This window comes from Cinclus cinclus, chromosome 3, assembly GCF_963662255.1.
Source record: "Cinclus cinclus chromosome 3, bCinCin1.1, whole genome shotgun sequence".
Classification (NCBI taxonomy): Eukaryota; Metazoa; Chordata; class Aves; order Passeriformes; family Cinclidae; genus Cinclus; species Cinclus cinclus.
In genome coordinates, this window is record NC_085048.1 from 2,488,019 (window position 1) to 2,509,842 (window position 21,824).

The following is a 21,824-nucleotide window of genomic DNA, read 5'->3' on the forward strand; positions in this document are numbered from 1 at the left end:
ATCTCATTCCACCTCCTGCCATGGGCAGGGACACCTCCCACTATCCCAGACTGCTCCAAGCCCTGTCAAGCCTGTCCTTGGACACAACGTGTGTAGGGAGAGAGGCATTTACAGAATGGTCCAATACCATGGAGTGAGCATTCCAACAACTGACAGATGAAGAGATCTAATCCCAGTGCCTGGGAACATTGAAAAAATCGAATCCCAGTACCTGGGACAGCTCCCAGTACCGTGCATTTGCAAGTAAAGTCAGTTCTAAATTCTGCTAAGGGTAACTGAGATGCCAGAGTTTCTTGGTATGCTCAGACTGGTCTGATTCACCTAAAATAAATCTCTGATTTACAATGGAAAACAACGAGAATGAGCAGTGATTTGTGGCCATAATTAGAGTCCAGGAGTAAGATCCTGGAAATTGAAGCTGGTTGTCTTTACTCCAGGCTCTAATGGGAAGCAGGACCATCTCCAACACTCATCAGGCCACCAAGCCAATTCAGGAACAGCTCCAGGGTGGAGGTTACAGAAGGGACTCACTGCAGGACTGTCCTCCTGGTGACAGAGGTTCTCCAAATGTCCTCTTTGAGCCTTCCACATTGTGGGATATAGCCATTGTCACTTGTTGGGCTGTCTATCCCTGCTGAGGAAGGAAAATGTGGAGCTGCTGGAATGAATCCAGAGGAGGTAATGGAGGTGCTCCAAGGGCTGGAGCCCCTCTGCTCTGGAGCCAGGCTGGGAGAGCTGGGGGTGTTCACCTGGAGAACAGAAGGATCCAGGGAGAGCTCAGAGCCCCTGCCAGAGCCTCAAGGGGCTCCAGGAGAGCTGGAGAGGGACTGGGGACAAGGGATGGAGGGACAGGACACAGGGAATGGCTTCCCACTGCCAGAGGGAAGGGATGGATGGGATTTTGGGAAGGAATTGTTCCCTGTGAGAGTGGTGAGTCCCTGGCACAGGTTTCCCAGAGAAGCTGTGGCTGCCCCTGGATCCCTGGAAGTGTCCAAGGACAGGTTGGACAGGGCTTGGAGCAACCTGGGATAGTGGAAGGTGTCCCTGCCCATCGCATTAAAGATAATCTTTATTCTCCCTTCCAACCCAAATCCTTCTGTGATTCCAGATACCCTAAAAAGAGAAATAATGTCAAGCATTTCTCCCTCAGTTTTACAAAACTGTATTTTATTCCAGGTTGGATTTATGTAACCTCAGCTTTTGGCCACAGGATCTTCCAGTGCAGCAAAACCAGAGCTCATTTCAATATGAGAAAAAAAAAAAATCTCCAGTGAATGTAGCTGTGAATAAGGAAATTTGTGCCCCTCCTTTTGGCAGAATTTTTTTTCCTTAATTCCGACAGTACTCGAAGTAATACGGATGTACAAATACCTAAACGAGAGCACAGTGATTCACATTATTTCCATATATTAATTCCCTGAGTTTTGGGGGTTTTTTAAAATAAATTAACAGTAGGGGGTTTTTTTCATTGTCTTTGAAGTACTCTTGGGCGTCCAAATTGATCATTCCTTTTTGGATGAATACATGTCAAGGAATACTGATTTCATTTGAATTAAAAATCCCTTCTTTGCTGTGCTGAAATGATCCCCTTTAAATGGAAATATCAAAAGGATGCAAGTGACCCATGGTTGAAAACTCTTGATTTGGGTCTGGTTGAGCAGAAATAATTGATAATCAAAAACAATGAATGTTCATTAGGCTTAAACTGTAGGCAAATGGTTTTCCTGGTCTAATATGGATGATGATATTTACATTTTAGCAAAAGAAAAAAAGCAAAAATACTTTTTGTTTTGTGTGAGTTGCACTACACTGTTTACTGGAATTAATTTTAATTAATTGCATTAGTGGCTGAAATAAAGGCTGCTCTTATTGGCTTATGCCAGCATAATTAATCATCGTAATAATTCATTTTACATGACTTCTTGAGGTTAAGCTTTGGTGGAGCCATTCATTAAAAATGAGAATTAATAATGTCTAAAAGGTTGGCCACAAAAAGAAGGGGAAATATCTGTAAAGATTTATTAAAGGCCAATGATTGACCTACTCCTCTTTGTTTTTTTAAACCTGGTCTCAGACCTGGGTCGTGTAGCTGTAGAAGTCTCTCAGCTGGTGTTTGATCTGGTTCTGTGGTTAATGGGCTTTGTGGAGTGTATTTTTCACAAGCCCGTAAGAAAATTTTTTCATCACTAAGTAGGGTTTTGTGCTCAGATTCCAGGAATGAGGAATTCCTCTCGCCGTTATCAGAAATGGGATATTCTGGAATAGGGAAACCATGATCCCAATCTTATTTATGTTTGTAATAGAACTGTCAGAGTAGTCTAATAAAAATCAGCTATGAAGGAGAAGCTTTCAGAGTACAATTACAGAAATTTGTCCTCTTTTTTTTTTTTTGGCGTTCTGGCCTACAGTTCTCAGGTATTAAGATCTGCACATTTTTTTTTTTTTCTAAAATCTGGCAGTTTCCAGCTTCAGAAAGAGTCAGGACTGTCACATTTCAGAAACCAAACCTTTGATTCAGAGTTCTCCTCGGAGTATCTCTTACCCAGTGATCTCTTACTGGATTCACTCTAGAGAGACAAGGAGAAAATCACAATTTTTGTAATTCTAATAGAAAATATTAAATATTAGAGTATCTTACTCTCATTTCTTGTTTTTTAAATTCCAGATTATTTAATATTTTCCAACTCTACATATTGATATTAATAGATATCCCAAGGTATTATATTTACTTCCATTTATCCCTTTTCAAAGCTCTTCTCAGTGCATGACATATTCCTCACATTCCTATTATTCTTTGCTTTCCATTACACCCATTTATTTAAGGAAATTCTCTGTATTGCATAACAGTGGCACAGAGGCTTTGCAGCTAAAAGTTGTAAACTTTTAAGGAAAAAAATCAATCATGTTTTCTGTTATATTGACACTAAAATAATTCCGTTTATACATTGAACCACGGTTACTAAATCCAGGTATGTAGTTTTTGTACTTATTATTAACTTTTAAATCTAAGCTTTTTCTGTAACTGAGCAGACTCCCAGTATTGCTTTGGTTTGGGACATTACATCCAATTTTGGCAATAAATCATCTCTTAAAATTATTTTCTGAAGATTTGGGTTTTCTGCTCCTGCTGTGTCCTGGATTATCACTCCCTTTCTAGCCAAAGGGGAATTCTTGTTTTCCATTTCCCTTCTTCAGAATGAGTCACGGATGAAGCAATTGGGTAAAACTCAATATGTGGGCTTTGGAAGAAAGATTCGATGAGATATTGGGAAGGAATTGTTCCCAGGGAGGGTGGGGGGAGCCCTGGCACAGGGTGCCCAGAGAAGCTGTGGCTGCCCCTCGATCCCTGGAAGTGTCCAAGGCCAGGCTGGATGGGGCTTGGAACAACCTGGGATAGTGGAAGATGTCCCTACCTCTGACACCATGATTTCCCCTGAGGAAACAATTCCTTCAGCCCAAAATATCCAACAGGAACCCAAGCTGAGCAGTTCAAGGTTGAATTCTGCCCAAACACAGAATCTGAATTTGTTGGTTACTAAATCTTTCCTGTAATGTGATAATTTTAAGCATGAAATCCCAGAATAGTTTGGGTTGGAAGGAACCTTAAAGCTTGTCCCATTCCACCTTCCACTGTCCCAGGTTGCTCCAAGCCCCGTCCAACCGGGCCTTGGACCCTTCCAGGGATCCAGGGGCAGCCACAGCTTCTCTGGGCTCCAATCCCCATCCAACTTCCAGGGAGTACCTTTGCATAACCCATTTGTCAGGAAATGCAATTTATTGGAATGTAAAGGCTCCATCCATCGGATGTGTCAGTTAAGGGTTAAATTTGGGTTTCAAATGAATTTTTTTTTGTGTGTGTGAGAATATGCATTTTTTCTGTTCCCAATTCCACAGCTAAAATATTTCAACTCCACTATATTAAAATTATATAGAACTTGTAGTTGAGTCAGAATCTTCCTCATCAACCATGATGAAGAGAAGATAACTCAGAAGTCCCAACTCTTTGCACAGATGAGTTTGGCATAGAAAAGCTTTGTTAAAGCCAAATGAACAAAGGAAAAAGAGAAAAGTCACTCATATATTCCCAGCCTTTAAGGCTGGTAAGGGCTCCCTGCATAATTTAATCGGACATTTTTATATTATAGATCATTATGTTTCATCGTGTTACTGTTTTATCAAGACATATCACTTTTTCCTGTCAGTTTAGCTGATATTTGACTGAAGTGTCTCTCCAAGAAGGAAATCTGATTTGGTTTGAAAATGTCAGGAAATGGAGAGGTGCTTTACAGGACACGGGTTTAAGAGGAGCAGCCCAGGATCCAGTGGTGCAACTGAGCAGGGATTTTCCATATCCATTTCTAAAAGCTGTTTTCCATTTGGAATTCCCTGGTTCCCATCCCTACCACTGACTCTTGATCTGCCTTTCCATAGCTTTCTCAAAGGCCCTTTTTGCATCCCCTTCCTGAGGCCATGTTCATCTCCCTGAGTTAAAAACCTCCAGGGAGTTGTTTGGAAAGGGTAAATCCATCTGGCACTTGGTGGCTGTCACTGAAATGACTTTTCAGGATTTATTAGTGCCAGGGCTGATCTCACCAGAGCTGTTCTTACAGCCCCTTTTCTCTTTGACATCCCAATTCAGGCCCTATTTCCTTTTATTTCGATGAAATTCCCTGTTTATTTCCACCCTTGCCCTTACCTCAAAGGCTTTTCCCCATTTGCAGGTACCATGTGTGTCACTTTTTCCCTTCAGCAGAGCTTTTACCTCTGACTTCTTTAATACATTTTTGATTGAGTGGCCCCAGTGCAGCAGGAAATGGCTTTGTAAGACCATCCCATCAGCTCCTCATCTGAGTTATCCACAGACTTTATAAATTGAGACTTTATATTTCTTTCAAATTCCTCATGAAGGGCTTTAAGAGCAACAGGCTCTCTAAAAGTCTCTGCAGAGGACAGATAAAAATGCTGCCATTCAAACCTTGTTCCCTTTGGACAATTTTTTTTTTACAGATGTCATTTAGACAATTCTTAATCCACTTAACACGTGCACTATCGATATGGGGGAGTGTTAATTTTTTAATCAGTCATGAAGTAATAAGTCAAATACATTAATAAAGCCTAAGTTCCATCCATGCTATTACATCCCACATTTATTACAGCCAGACTTGTAATTTCATGGGAGGATGAAATGGAGTTTGGCTGACAAGACCTGTATTCCACAGGACCATGCTGTTAACTATAAGCCCATCTTCAACATTTTGCCTTCACATAGCTAAAATTAAACCAGAAAATCTTTTCTAGGAGCACTTTCCAACTGGGAACAGCATCTGGCCCACAGGACCAGGCCAGAGGGAGTCTAAAATAATCCCCTTTTAAGGGCTTATAGTGTGGACATTCAGCCTATAAAAACATAAACTATAATAAGTACAGTGAACAAGGAAAGTTTTGCCATCTCCTTTTTCTCCTACAGGTTTATAGAATTTATTTTCCCCCTTTTATTGGCTGTCCAACGTACAGCCATTTTACAAATTAAAAGGGTTTATAGCAGTGGTCTCGCTTCCAGATATTCTGTTCAGCAAAACCAATCAATACTCAGTTTGTCAAACCCATTTTGCTGCTAAAGAACAGACAGGATTTTAGCAAACAACAGTGAAAATTTTTACAGCTCTGACACAGAAATTTTAAATTCTTGCAAATAAGGAACAGGTTCATTTAGAACTTTCATTTGGCAGATTTTTTTAAATAACACAATATTTTTTGTGAAAACTGACAGTCTTTTTTAAATTCAATTCAAGTATTTTACTGAAAAATATGAACATTTGTGTGAATAAAACCCCAAAAAAACAGCATGTTCAACCCCATTTTTACTGGCAACTTTATGCTCCAATTTTGTTTGTAAGGGGTAAAAAATGAAGTGATTCTAGAAGACACCAGAAATAGCAGTTCATTGTTTTATCAACAAATTTTCTTATCTTTATGGATTTTCATTTACTGGGTGATTCACCTATCCTCTAATAAACCAAATAAATAAAATTTAATAAAATTTTCTCTTCAGAGGCACCACAGTGTAGCTGCTGTATGAGCTACTATCTGTAGGTATTAGAAAATACTTGATTTTCTGTGGTCCAGGCAGAAGTTTCTGGAAGTTTCTAGAATTTATGGACACTTTATTTGATTTAGAACTGCAGGATTGGGTGGCCCATAGTGATAAATTGGCTTCTTGCTGGAGAGGATTGACATGTTTTGATAAAACTAGATAGAAAAAGAGTGTGGATCACACTGAGAAGTTAAAGAATGTTATTTTCTAAAGCAGGAATTCACAGTGGTTAATAAACCAAGCATTATCTCCTAGTTCAGTGCTGGTAAAGTCATTAAAGTGCTTTAAAATATAACGAAGGAGGAAAAATAAATTAGCCACATGTTAGTGCCAGTGCAGAAGTACAAACTAAGGGTCTTCTCCATTAAATTCTTTCAATGTTGGGCAGGAATTCAAATAAAAATATTTTAATGGACTCTTCTTAAAAAGATCTATGAATCTGGGATTATTTCCATTCTTCTCATCCTCATTGATTTGAAGGTGAAATCGTAAAGGGTAGGGGACACCCAAAATGTAGGCCCTCAGTATTTTAGTGCTGAACCTTTGGTTTGTTTATTTAATGAATAGGAAGGCACTGGAAATTTTGGTTGCAATAACTGTGACTTAATAAAAATTCCCAGGCTGATTTGTAGAAAGAGAAGCTCAAAAGACCTCCCCATGATGTATGATGTTTTTCTTTTTGGTGTATTTTTTTTTTTTGGTAGTATGTTTGTTTTCAACTTGGGTCGTGATTTTGGACAACAGAGTTTGGTTTAACTCCCAAATCAGTGAGTGCTGAGGTTTGGTTGTATTTCTTTACATTCCCCAGTGGCATCGTGGCCCTGGCACAGGGTGCCCAGAGAAGCTGCGGCTGCCCCTGGATCCCTGGAAGTGTCCAAGGCCAGGCTGGATGGGGCTTGGAACAGCCCGGGATAGTGGAAAGTGTCCCAGCCCGTGGCGGGAGGAGTTGGGACTGGATGATTTTTAAGGTCACTTCCCACCCAAACCATTCTGGGATCCCAAAGAGGTTCTGTTGCTGGTGTGACAAGCACAGGGGCAGTTCAGGGCTTCCTGGAAGAGGTGAAAAAAGAGGGAATTATTTTCTGAGAGCTCTTTGAAAATGTGTGAGGAGTCATTATCTGCTCTTTATGGAATACACTGGGAGCAGGAGCTGTAATGGATAAGTTGTTCCTCAAACTCTGGGCCATTCTTGTAATGAAGAGCTGTTAAATAGGCCTGAGTACAAATAAATGGAACAAAATTATCTTTGTGCTCCCTTCCAACCCAAAGTATTGTGGGATTCTTTGATTTACTGGAGTCACTACCCTACTTCTCAAAAGAGCCAGGTCCTATTTTACTGCACAATCGAGGCAGGAGGGACTAGTTTGGAATTTTTGCATTGTAGAATTCAATTCACCTGAGGCAGGGCCAGGTGGAGGTGAAACCCACGTGGCTACTGGGAGACTCCCAGGTGAGGAACTCTCCAGCCAGCCCTAGGAAGCTGCTCCACTTTGCCGGAGATAATTAAACGCTCCCTGGATCCAGCCAGTTAGAAAGAATGAGTTCTCATCACTAATACCTCAGCTTGGGCACTCACCTGGGACCTGATTAAGTAGGTGAGAGTCTAAATGCTCATAGGAAGAAAAAGGAATTGAAAAGGTGTCACTCAGACGTCTTTTTCTCCTGCTCTTTGCGGGGATGTTTTTGCCAGGGTTGGAATCCCCACTGAACGAGTTAATCCTCCGGGAGCGGCAGTGTTTTCTGAGTGGGAAATGGATCCAGGATAAACAGACAATCTGCTCTTGGCACTCAGCCCTCTCTGCCTCCGTGTAATAAAGTCTTCCCATCTGCAGGGAGGTTCTTCGATGGTTAAAGCCCTTCCAGAGCTGAAGGAACCAAGTGCCAGCACTGGAAATCTGAGAATGGCTCTGATAAAGAAAGGGCTTCTGTTTGTACGGTGAACAGCACATGGAATTATATTTGCAATTCCATAAATTATTTTAAAAATATGATCCAGACGTTGAGGGTTCTAGAAATGTTCATACTCGTTCAAACTTTTGCTGTGGGATATTAGAGGTTCGCTAATTAAAAGCAGTGGGTGACCTGAGGGCACTATGACTCTAACAATATGAATGGACATTTCAGGAGGAATTCTGAGGAAGGCACTAAGGTGAAGAGCTGAATGTCACTGAGAGAATCACATCTCCCACTGATCATTTGAAATCATTGCAGCTTCTCAGTGTCTGGCTGTTGAATTCCGTGTTAAAGATACGTGGGTTTTTGGAGAACAAGTGGGGTTATTGTTTCTCTTTGATTACTGCCTCTCCATTTTAAGAACTCTTACAAAGAAAGGTTTGATTAGAAATATTTCAGTTGTTTTTTTCACCATGCAGAGGAGTAGTGAGCTGGGTTGATGCTGTGTTCTTTTGGCATTGGATTTACCAAGTGTGTGAAACACAAACAAAATGGGATTATTCTGTTTACGTAGACTCAAGCCTAATGCAAAAAGTCACCAATGACAAGTTTGTTATTAGGAATAGCCACAGCACAAAAAAATTCCATTGTGTTGTGGAAAGGCTTTGAGGAAAATGAGAGGTGAATCTGGTAGGACCAGCAACATTACTTCCTTTCTTTTCCCCCGAGGGTGAATATTGATTTAAAATCTATTCTAACAGTCTCTCAGCCACACATCTGAGAATATTTTTTCATGAGGTCAGGCTATAGTTCTCAGAGGAGCATCATTATTTCCTTAGTCTGAGGAAAAAAAAGGAGGCTGATCCTTTGAACTTCTGGATTAGCAGGAGCAGGCAGTGTTGACAGGGTGTAATTGCTGCTTCAGTCGGGAGGAAAGGTAAAGCCTAGGTTGTTTTTAAATTCTTTAGGAAACTTTCCTGTGATCTAAACCTGTTCATCTTAGACAAGTAATTTGCTCCTGAGTGATAAAATCATTTCATAAGCTTCATGTTGGCATAAAAAAAATAAAAATACTGAAGTCAGAAGCCTCTCTTTAATCTCATTTTAGTTGTACAATCACACACAGAATTCACAGAATCACTGGGTTGGAAGAGACCTTCAAGATCATCGAGTCCAACCCATGCCCTAACACCTCAACTAGACCATGGCGCCAGGTGCCACATCCAGTCTTTTTTTAAACACATCCAGGGATGGTGACTCCACCACCTCCCCAGGCAGACAATTCCAGTATTTTATCACTCTTTCAGTAAAAAACTTTTTCCTAATATCCAACCTAAATTTCCTTTGGCACAGCTTGAGGCTGTGTCCTCTGGTTCTGTGCTGGCTGGAGAAAGAGTCCCATCCCCCCTGACTGCAACCACCTTTCAGGGAGCTGTAGAGAGTGATAAGGTCACCCCTGAGTCTCCTTTACTCCAGACTGAACAACCCCAGCTCCCTCAGTCGTTCCTCACACGGTTTGTGTTCCAAGACCCTCACCGGCATTGCTGCCTCCTCTGGATGTGCCCAAGTGTCTCAATGTCCTTCCCAAACTGGGGGGACAGAGCTGGGCACAGCACTCAAGGTGTGACCTCACCAGTGCTGAGTACAGGGCAAGAATGACCTCCCTGCTCCTGCTGGCCACACCATTCCTGATCCAGGCCAGGGGCCATTGGCCTTCTTGGCCACCAGGGCACACTGCTGGCTTGTGTCCAGCTGCTGTCCATCAGTGCCTCCAGGTTCCTTTCTGCCTGGGCACTGTCCAGCCACGCCATCCCCAGCCTGTAGCATTGCAAGGGGTTATTGTGGCCAAAACACAGGACTTGGCACTTGGACTTGTTAAACTTCATCTTATTGGACCCTGCCCATCCATCCAACCATTCCAGGTCTCTCTGCAGAGCCTTCCTGCCTTCCATCAGATCAACACATGCTCCCAGCTTAGTGTCATCTGCAAATTTACTGATGAAAGACTCAATACCCTCATCCATGTCATTAATAAAAATATTGAACAGAGCAGGCCCCAGCACAGACCCCTGGGGACAGCACTGGTGACTGATCCCAGCTGGATGCAGCACTGTTCACTACCACTCTCTGGGCACAGCCATCCAGCCAGTTTTTAACCCAGCACAGAGTGCTCCTGTCCAAGCCACAGGAAAAGGCCTTGCTGAAGTCCAGGTACACAACATCCACAGCCTTTCCTGCATCCACCAGGCGGGTCACTGGATCATAAAAGGAGACCAGGTTGGTTAAACACGACCTTCACCTCCTAAACCCACGCTGGCTGGGTCTGATACCCTGGCCATCCTCTAAGTGCTGTGTGATGGCATCAGTATAAACTGTTCCATTACCTTACCTGGTACTGAGGTCAGGCTGACTGGTTTATAATTACCCTTCCTACCCTTTTTGTGAATGGGAGTCACACTGACCAGCTTCCAGTCATCTGGAACCTCACCAGTGAGCCAGGACTGCTGGTAAATGATGGAGAGCAGCTCTGCAAGCTCATCTGCCAGCTCCCTCATCACCTTGGGATGGATCCCATCTGGGCCCATAGATTTATGAACATCCAAGCTGCTCAGCAATTCTCTGACTACCTCTTCCTGGATAACAGAGGGACCACTCTGCTCCCTGACACCATCTACCAACCCAGGAGGACAGTTGTCCAGAGGACAAACCCTCTTCCTACTAAAGACTGAGGCAAAGAAGGGGTTAAGCACTTCTGCCTTCTCCTCATCTGCAGTTACTAAGTTCCCTGTCATGTCCAGTAGAGAACAAAGGTTGGTCTTACCTTTCCTTTTTCCATTAATATATTTGCAAAAACATTTTCTATTATCCTTTGCAAAAATTGCCAAATTAAGTTTGAACCGAGCTTTGGCCTCTCTAATTTTTTTCCTACACGCCCTAGCAACCCCCTTAAATACTTCCTGAGAGACCTGACCCTCCTTCCAAAGATGATGTATCCTCTTTTTATTCCTAAGTTCCTTCAAAACCTCATTGCCCATCCAGGCTGAACGTTTGCCTCATCAACTCATCTTTCGGCACACAGGGACAGTCTGTTCCTGTGCCCTCAAGATCTCTGTTTTGAAGCACACCCACCTTTCTTGAACTTCTTTGTTTTTAAGGGCTGCTTCCCAAGGAACCCTCTGAATAAGTCTCCTAAACAGGTCAAAGTCTGCCCTCTGGAAATCCAATGTAAGAGTCTTACTGATGTTCCCCTTCATTTCACCAAATCTTGGGAACTCTATAGTTTCATGACCACTGTGCCCCAAGCAGCCTCCAACCACTACATCTCCCACCAGCCCATCTCTATTTGCAAACAACAGAGCTAACATAGTCCCTCCCTCACCAGCTGCAACAAAAAGTTATCCTCCACACACTCTTGGAACTTCCTGGACTGCCTCTTTTCTGCCTTATTATTTTCCCTGCAGATGTCTGGTAGGTTGAAGTCACCTACAAGAACAAGGGCTGGTGATCCTGAAACATTCTCCAGCTGCTCTACCTCTTCTCCCTGGTTGGGTGGACAATAACAGACTCCCAGTAGGATCTCAGCCTCGTTGGCCTTCCCCTTAATTCTTACTCACAGGCATTCAACTTCATCGTCATTAGTCTCAATACCCATGGCATCAAAATCCTCCCTAACATAAGGGGCCACTTCTCTACCTCTTCTCCCTTTCCTGTCTCTTCTGAAGAGTTTGTAGCCATCCAGTGCAGCGCTCCAGCTGTGTGGGTCGACCCACCACATTTTTGTGATGGTGACCACAGCACAGCTCTGCTGTTGCACCACGGCCTCCAGCTCCTCTCGTTTGTTCCCCGTGCTGTGTGCATTGGCATACATGCAGCTCAGCTGGGCTGCTGGTTTCACCCCTAACTCAGATTTAATACCCTTGGGCCTGCTTCCAGACAGCCCAGCTGTATCCCCTTCCCCTTTCAAACCTAGTTTAAAGCTCTCTCAACAAGTTCTGCCAATTCATGAGCTTAAAATTCTTCTGCTCTTAACAGAGAGATGGAGCCCATCCAGTTCCAGCAGACCAGGTACCAAAAAAGTTGCCTCATGATCAAAGAACCCAAAATTCTGCTGATGATGCCAACCCTTGAGCCACTTGTTGATAGTGTGAGCTCTCCTATTCCTTTCATCATTTTTCTCTGCCACCAAAGGGACTGAGCAGAACCTGTGCTCCTGCCCTACCAACCACCTGACCCAGTGCCCTAAAGTCCTTTTTAATTGCCCTGACACTCCTCTTTTTCAATCTCATCAGCCTGGAGTACCAGCAGTGTAATAATCAGAGGGCTGGATCAGCCCAGGGAGTCTCTCAGTGATATCTCATACCTGAGCCCCAGGGAGGCAGCACAAATCCCTGTGAGATGGGTCCTGTTGAAATATGGGGCCCTCTGTTCCCTTCAGAAGGGAGTCACCCACCACGACTACCCTTCTTTTCTTTTTAATGTCAGAGGTGTTGATCCATCAGACAAATGAAGTGTAATTGGGAGCCCCCCTGGGCAGATCATTTTCTTCTCCACCATCTGGCTGGCTCTCTAAATCCAGGGTTTCACACCTATTCTGAAGTGGCACCTGGGTAGGTGATGGGGGCTGAGAGGAATTTTTATTATTTCCTCCCTGAGCAGGGATCCATTTCCACTCCCCTTGAGCCACCAAATCTGTTCTCCTGACAGTGAGAGGTCTGGGAGTCGTCTGACTGCTGGTGGGCCTCCCTCAAGGATGGAAAGGCAGAACTCCACCAATCTATTTCCATTTCACTTTCCCTAGTACTCCTTAGCCTTTGTACTTCCTCCCTAAGCTGGGCCACCAGTGGAAGGAGATTGTTCACCTGTTCACACTGCAGGCATGCTTCTTCTGCAACTCCCCCTGGTACCACTGATCAGCTCAAACACTCTGCTCAGAAAGGAGTCCGGACAGACATATCCTTTTTGGAGGGTTCTATTTGGCTACATACACTTTAACTCACTGCAGTTTTTAATTGTGTAAAAACCATTGCTAACAAAACAAAACCAAAAACGAACAACAACAAAAACCCCAAAACCAAGGAAAAAAAAACAAAAAGGAAAAAGAAACACCCAAAACCAACCCAAACCCATGAAATCTGGAATAAATTCCATCCCTGGCCTAAGACAGTTGTCACTTGTTGCTGAAGACCAAGACTTCATTATTAAACCAATTATCTCTGGCTTGAATTTTTATTCTGCTGAATGGATGATCCTTCCTGCTTTCCACCATCTGAATTTGGCTTCAGGTAATGAGGTGCTTCCCTGGACTGTAAAAGGCATAGAGGAATTGGGTCAGAGCTGGGGACATCCTGCAGGACAGGGGGACCTTGCTTCACTCCAGCTCCCAGGAAACCTGGGCATTCTCTTTTCATCTCACTGAGCAGATCTTTGTTACACTGAAGTAGAGAACAATTTGATTTTATCAAATCTAGACTACAGATATCCCAGATGTGTCCTCCTTCACTTCTCTGCCTTCCAGACTTCATTTAATCCCAGTCTTTCAAATCCCTTTTATCAGCTGGCCCAGCCCTCTGTGCCTTGTTTAGGTTTTGTTTCAGGTGTCCCTTTAATTGATAAAATGATTCCACACTTTGCCCCACTGGGGCTCTTTAATATTTCCCAGCATCCTTTTTATTTATTTCTATTTTTTTTACATTCAAATTTCTCCTCATGTCTCTACTGAACCCTCCTCAGTTACTCACAGAATCTGATTTTTTTTGTTTGGTGACAGCTCATTCAGGAGCCGTCACTGGACCAGATATGCCCTGTGTGGAATTCCTCAATTCTGTTGAAATCAGTGGAATAAATCTGGAGTTTGTGCCGGTGTCAATTAAATAAAAGCCTCCCTAATGTGATCAAGGAGCTTAATATGTCCCCACCAAAAGGCAGATCCAGCTTATTTTTTAGATATTTACTTATGATTTAATTGAAGGATGGAATTTTTTTTCCCCATCCATGAATAGGTAATGACAACAAAAATGTCTAATTTTTAAATTATAGAATATAAAACATATATGAAACATAAAATGCATTTTGTGCAACAGACTCTCACCTGAGAAGTCTGAGCACTCAGTATTGCCATTAATTAAAATTTAAGTGAATTATGTGGCCATATCCTTCAGAAGTTGGATCTTTCAATAATATTGTGAGGTATAAACACATCAGAAATGAAAAAATTCTGTCTGAAGTATTACTGAAAAATAGGAATAATGGTTTTTAAAGTGCTGTAACATCTGCTAATCTTCCTCGTATTTCTTATGTCATAAAATTTAAAGCTCAGCCATGCTTTCTTTGACACTTTTGAGCCTGTTGGATGTTGTGAATCTGTTTGGAATTATTTGTGTGATCTTGCGTAAACACACCCTTGACATTTGTTTTTATCATCATCAATATTATTGGTATTTTATAATTTGCTAATTATTTCATAATCAATTATATTATCCATATCTCCACGGAAACAAAACCCAGTCAAGACAACTTAGACATAAAGTTTTCATATTTTAATTCTCTATTTTACAATATTTAAAATATGTTGCTAGCTTTTAGTTATATATTTGTCAGAATTATTAATTTTTTCTCCTTTAATCTAACAAACTGCTGCAATAACATCACTGTATTCTCTTCTCATCCCTCTGCATAGTTTATTTCACGATGGCCCTGTCTGAACAAACAGATTTACTATAGTTAACATAAATGTAAAAAAAACTGTGCAAAAAAGCTCAGGTATAAATGGTGCTAAATCAAAGTATTTTTAGGAAAACATGAAAGAAAACCAAAGGACTGTGCGTGGGATCGCAGAGACAAAACCCTGAGTGTGCCCTGGCTAATTGTCACTGCTAAAATTGGATTTTATTTTGAATTTTCAGGCAGAACTGGGCACGCCGAGGCCGTCCGGGTGGTGTTTGAGCCACAAAACATCAGCTTTGAGCAACTGCTCAAGGTCTTCTGGGAAAATCATGACCCGACACAAGGTAGAGTGATGAGCGAGCCAGTATTTAATTATCTTACTAATTACAGCTGGGATAATTAGTGTTTGAGCTGCATGGAAGAGATGAACCTTGAAATCACACTGGAGCTCAGGAATATGATTGCAGACATTTATTGACAGAGAAAGAGAGGGAGAGGGAGAATGGGAGCACAGAAGCTCGGAGTGCCCCTCCTCCCTTACAGCTGCCTGGGCTGGGAAAATTCCCACAGAGTGGCACGGGAGACAATGGAAAATTCTCTTCAACTTTCATTATGACAATTTATTCTGTTATTTCTTTTGTCGCTTCAATTAGAGCATATTTTTTTGCATCTTTAAATTTTCTTTTAATTTATTTTACTTTATTTTAAAATGTTATTTTATTTTATTTTACTTTATTTTATTTAAAAAATATTTCATTTTATTTTTAAAGATTTTATTTTATTTCATTGTATGTTTTATTTTATTTTACCTTATTTTAAATGTTATTTTATTTTACTTTATTTTATTTTATTTTAAAAAATATTTTATTTAATTTTATTTCATTTTTAAAAATTTATTTCATTTTATGATGTTTTATTTTACTTTACATTATTTTTAAATGTCATTTTGTTTTGCTTTATTTTATTGTATTTTACTTTATTTTATTTTTAAAATTAATTTTATTTATTTTATTTTGTTATATTTTACTTTACTTTATATTTTATTTTATTTTACTTTATTTAATTTCATTTTATTTCATTTCTATGCAGGCCCTTTATCCTTCATCACAACCTGGGATTTTATATTTTTCAACAGTTGTGTGTATATTTTGTGTTTAGAAAAAGGGAGAAAAAAGGGGCTAGAGATATTATGTAGAGGCACCAGTGGATCATTCTACCTATCTGCCTTATCCAAACCCTTGGATTTAATTTATCCTTCCTGGCAGAGGTTTTATGCTGACATGACCCACATCTGTGCAAACAGAAATGGGAAACTGTGTGCAGAAAACATTTTGCATGTTTATAGAGTTCCAATAAACCTCATCCCTTCTCCCATTTCCCAGAAACGCTGCACACAAGGAACTCATTTCAATATTTGAACAGCCATCGTAATTATACCACTCGTTACCGCATCTGAGAACAAAAAAATTGCAGGTGATACCTCCAAAATGTGATGCCATCCCAGGAAAGAGAAACTCAAAGAAGGACCCAGGGACTGTTGTGGATAAGCGTCTCCCACTGAGCCCAAAGTGGTTATTGCAACTTCTGCCTGCATGGAAAAGGCTTGAGTCAGGAATTTTCTCTCTGCAGGGCCAGGAAATCAGAACATTTTGTGCAGTTCCTCTGTTGCCATCCCAGAGACCTGTGGAAATATCGCTCGGGATTTGAAGAGGGACAAGAAAAAAGGGATATAGAACCCAGGAAACTGTCCCAGTGCTGGGAATAGACACATTAAAGAGAGAGAACACCATGTCAGGGGGAATCAGGTTGGATATCAGGAAAATGTTCTTCTTTTAGAGGGTGTCAGGTGCTGGAACAGCTCCCCAGGGAGTGGTCACAGTCCTGAGGCTACCAGAGCTCCAGGAGTGTTTGGATAATGCTCACAGGGACAGGGTGGGATTGTTGGGGTGTCCTGGGAGACCCCAAGGAATTGGATCAATGGTCCTGGTGGGTCTCTTCCAACTCAGGATATTCTGTGATTGCATGATCAAATCATCCTTGCAGGTACCTCGTGACAGGTCGGGCACTGACCCCGATAAACTGGAACAAGCTGGGAGCTGAACTTTGTAGAGTTGCACTGTGGAATGAAACAGCTTCACATCCCTCAGTATAATTAAACACTGGAGTCTTTTTCCACCGCCATCCTTTCGAGTCTTTCAGACGGCATAATCCATCATTTTAAAAGAGGGGCTTGATTCCAGTCAGGAGGAGGAATCCTGTGAATCTGTCGAGTGTAGTGGCCCATGCTGTTGATTTATGAGCCTCCCTTTCCAACCCTCTCCCTCAGGGCTGTGTTCAGGGTAATTCAGCTGCACCATCCCCGAACAACTTGGAGCTCTGCATTGAGACAGACCCCTCCCTATGGCAGGGGATTGGGATGAGGTGATCTTTAAGGTCTCTTCCAAACCATTCCAAGACTGTGTGATTCTAAGACAATCTCCACCCTCAAATCACACTGCTGAGCATTCCTGGTTTTCTTGTAGAGTTTGTGAAAGAGTTTTTCTTCCTGTCCTACCAGTTTTTGGATTTAGATATTTTTCTTGCTCTTTTTTTTTTTTTTCCTTTGGATTATCAGAAATTGGCCATCAACAGAGGGTGGCTTCTTTTGAATTTTCAGAGTGACATCACTGAAGTCTTCCAGTACCCACAGGGATGAATATTTACAAGGGCCTGGAGTGACAGGAAAAGAACAGCTTCAAACTGAAAGGGAATAGGTTTAGATGGGATACTGGGAAGGAATTGTTCCCTGTGAGGGTGGTGAGTCCCTGGCACAGGGCACCCAGAGAAGCTGTGGCTGCCCCTGGATCCCTCGAAGTTTCCAAGGCCAGGTTGGATTGGGCTTGGAACAACCTGGGCTAATGGAAGGTGTCCCTGTCCATGGCAGGGGGTGGGATTGGATGGTTTTTAAGATCCCTTCTAACCCAAACCATTCTGGGTTTCCATGACTCTTACGGACTGGTTGTTTTGATACATCAGGACAATTGGTCCACATGTTTTACTCATATGTTTGGATTCATCCTGATTGCCAGAGCTGGGAACTGATGGGCAGGAATTTATGATTCCTCATCTTCCAGGTAGGAGAAATGGTTTTCTGCTGAAATTGGACAACACCCACCTAATCAAGCTTTTGCCATGTCTGTAGTCTTGGCTTTGGCAGTGGTTGGGCTCAGCCTGTGGCCTACAGAGAACAGGGAAGTGCCTGAAGGATTTCAGTGCTTTAGAATGAAGTTCCTTATCTGTGCACACTGATACGTGGATGAAGTGTAGTGGTTGTGATAACAGGTCAGATAAACTCATCAGCTGAATTTATGATTCTTTCTGGCTCTAAACCAAAGTAAAATCATTGACATTATGTCTTCATATCCTCATACAACTGAGGTTCAGCACCGTTCCAGTCTGTGCTTTCAGAAGAAGGCTGCATGTGGCAGATGTGTGATTCACTCTTGGATTTCTGGCAGCTGGGAAGCATCACCTAATTAGCCCAGGCAGGAGGCCATGCTAATGTGGCTGAATTCCTTCTGGGAATGAGCTCCTGTCTCCATGTGACACTGAGCTGTGGAGGCACCCGAGTCCTTCGGAACTGTCACAGATATCTGTGTGGCACAGCAGTGCTTGGTGGAAACACTCCCAAACCTTCATCTAAGCTTGGATCAATAGATTTTCCATGTGGCTCTTCCATAATAATTTGCCAGAAGTAAGAGCACCACTTTACCCCTGGAAAAGATGGAATTGTTCTCAGAAGACTTTGCACACCCCAGCCTTGCACAGGTTGCTTTACCTGGGTATTTTTATGGTTCCTTAATGCTGCACTAGGGGAGGTTGGACACCAGGAGGAATTTCTTCATAGAAGGGGCTGTCGAATTCTGAAAGGGGCTGTCCCCTCCCTGTTGGAGTCCCCATCCCTGGAAGTGCCCAAGGAACACTGGAACTGGATGTGGCACTCAGTGCTCTGGGCTGGTGACAAGGTGGAGATTGGACTTAATCTTGGAAGTCTTGGTTGTCTTTTTCAACCTAAAAAATTCTTTGATATTGTTGCTCTAATCTCAGTCCAAGGATTTTGCAAAGTTCTTCACACCTCATTCATATTTCTTGATTTGAGAAAAACCTGAACCACAAGGTCCCAATGTCAAATTTCTGTTTTGTAAGGTAGGGTTGGTAGAAGGTCTCTAAACTGGGATTGTTTCTTTGCCTTGATTTGTACCTATTCCCTGCTTTTAGCTGGCTGTGGGAAATGTGGCCTAATGTAAAGACACTGAAAGTGAGAGTTACCTCTCTGACCTACAATATTTTTCTCCTTGAGGTTAAGCTGTGTTCACACAGTGTGAGTTTTATTCAGGCAGCCTTGTGGGAGTGCAGGGCTCAGTCTGCCAATGAGAAGATTTTGACTAAGAAGATAAATGAGAGGATTTCTTATTCATGAATTTCAGCCCAATCTTTGGGTGAGTCTAATGTCTCATAGAGCAAGTGCTGAACTTCTTGAGCACAGCTCTCTTTCAAAAATGCAAAAGCTCAGTGTGTTTTATCTTTTTCCAGAATTTGGGGTAACACCATTTCACCCCTTCTACCTCCAGCATAGATAATGGACTTGGCTCATTGTTCTGATGTCATTAAACATCAAATTTGTCAATTTTGTGTCCGATCAAGACCTTTCAGTATCTGTTTAGTTGGTACCAAGTTGCTGAAGAGTACAGACTGGCATACCATCATACATCATTGTATGAGTGTATTAATATTCAAAAAATCCTGCTTTCCAAGCAGTTGTCTTTTAGAAGAGACCGACGTCTCACTGGGATTCAAGTTGTCCCTGGGAAGGAGCCTGGCTCTTGTTTAGGGAAGCTCTGGAGTGCACAGAAGTCAATCGAAAAGCAGGAACCTTTGATCAAATCAAACAGTTGAAAAAGATCCTCCCCAATGAGCATCTCCAAAGTGTGGGGCCCTGACAAAGTCCTCCTGACTGTTAATTTAGGCACTATTTTATAATTCATTAGAATTGGAAGACTGAAAAAGCAACAAACAACCCCCTGACTTCTGCCAAGTGGCATATGGCTGTCATCTCTGCTCAGCTTCCAGTGCCCTGCTCAGCATTCCTGCTCTCCCAGGAACGAGCTGATCAATAAGAATATTGCTCTGGATGGCTCTGTAAGTGCTCGAGATGTTGTTTCTTTGTCATTGACACAGAAAAGAGGGATGAATGGGATATGTTAAAAATACTGAAAAAAAAAATCCTTGAAGATAACTTTATTTTTTGTTTGCAGAGGTGTAGGGCAAAGTGTATTGCTTGTTTTTTTTTAATGGGGTCGTCCTCATAGCTTTCCAGACTTTTTTAGACCGTGAGCCTGACTGTCCCCTTAAAATTGCACCCTGACCATGGTCCTGCTGGCACCTCCTTGCTGCCTGTACAGAGGGACTTGGACTTTAAGCCCTCCAGTTTTGTGCCTCTTCTGTAGTGTCACAATTTCTGTAAAGTAATATTTGACTTCCCTGTTAAGGAAAAGGGTGATTCTCTGCTCTCTACCCAACCTTTCAACGAGATACAAGCTCTTTGTTTGTGTTGACTCTGGCAATCACAAAGTTCTCTGCTCAGGCTGAAAATTAACCCTGCATGAATGGAAGCGAAACGTGGTTTCCAGCCAGGATTTAAATTGCCAGGAGCAGGAATGTCGGTGGGATCACCCTTCTGGCATCAGCACTGACCTGCAGTGCCTGAGCCAATTCCAAACCCCACTGTGCTCCTGGTGGGGGAGGAACGTGTCATATTGGATCAGATCATGAAGTTTGGCTGCTCTTTCTGGGGTGTCAGAAACTTTTTCTCCAGAGCTTTGGAAAAATCAATCCGATACCAGAAGAGAATGGTGTGGTGCAAATGTGAGTCCCATAAAGGACTTTAATCTTGGAATTCTCCTGACCTGTGTGTGGGTGAAGTCCTTTATCTGTCAGAGATTTCAGCCAGTTCAAGGTGACTTTAAAGAAAATCTCCTTCTTGCTTTCATCATCTGCACAGAAGTCAAGCAGACAACAAAACGAATTTCTTTTTAGGGCAGCCTGGACTAGTGGAAGGTGTCCCTATCCATGGCGGGAGATGGAACAAGATAATCTTTAAAGTCCTGTTGAACCCAAACCATTCTGTGATTCTGTGAAAATGTGTTTGGGAGGAATGAAAAATCCACTTGCCTGCTTCAGGTCTGTTTTTTCCTCAGCACAGTCCAAACCAGATGCTTGTTTGGGTGGTTCTGCTCCCCACATTCCTCAAAAATACCCAATCCTTCCCAGCCCACAGGAAACAACTCAGGTACAGCTACAATTCCCTGTGGTGAGTGCCTGTTGTCCACAAATCCCATCATTTTTCATTCCGTCTGTCTTTCTGTTTGGATTTTTGAGTCAATGGTAGAGAGGAAGCCAGGACTCCACATTTCTGGTCACTCTCTGACCACAGGGTGAAGGACAAACCTGTGGCCACCACTTCTCAGGGGCTTCTGGAATTTCCTCTCCAGCCTTGTTAATCCTTTGTGAATACCCAGAGAGCCAAAGTCATTGTAAGGCAATTCTCATTCCCCCTTTCCTGTCAGGAACAAGTCCTTATCTTGCCTGTGTTTGTGCAGGAAATGTAAGCAGGGCTGATGTTTTTCCAGCAGTTGAGGACCATCTGTCCTACAACAAACTCATCACCTGCCAGACTTGTTCAGAACATCTCTCAGTCCATATGTCTTGTGTACCCATGATAAAGAAGAAATGCAGGAACCATTTCTCCTCCCTGTGACCTTCCAAACAGGCTGGCATTTAGCCTCGGTGCTGATACAGGAATTCTCCAGATTAATATCTGCTTTTCATTGTGCTGACCCAGTTTGCTTGCAGAGGGGATATTTATTTCTCCCCAGCTTTGAAGTCCTGTACTTTTTTTAGACATTGCATAAGGAATCTATCATCTGCAAATAATTAAAATTAGACACTAGAAATGACATTGTGTTGCTAATGAGCAGATGTGTCTACTTATACCAGTGGAAGAACAGCTGTACACATAAAAAACACTGCAGCCACCCTAAACCAACATTTGGTATTCTGCTACAGGCCTGGAACTTCATTTGGAGATTAAAGGGAAAAAAATAATCTCTCCCTGTAAAATATAACCATTTTAATG

The 21,824-nt window shown here is 42.3% G+C and overlaps 1 protein-coding gene across 1 annotated transcript in view; it reads left to right on the forward strand.

Annotated features, from left to right (window-relative positions):
- Nucleotides 1-21,824, forward strand: part of MSRA (methionine sulfoxide reductase A) — a 233,517-nt gene that overhangs the window by 120,525 nt on the left and 91,168 nt on the right. The window contains exon 4 of the mRNA XM_062488383.1: nt 14,890-14,994. Within this exon, the coding sequence (XP_062344367.1) occupies nt 14,890-14,994 (105 nt within the window). The remainder of the gene's footprint in view (nt 1-14,889; nt 14,995-21,824) is intronic.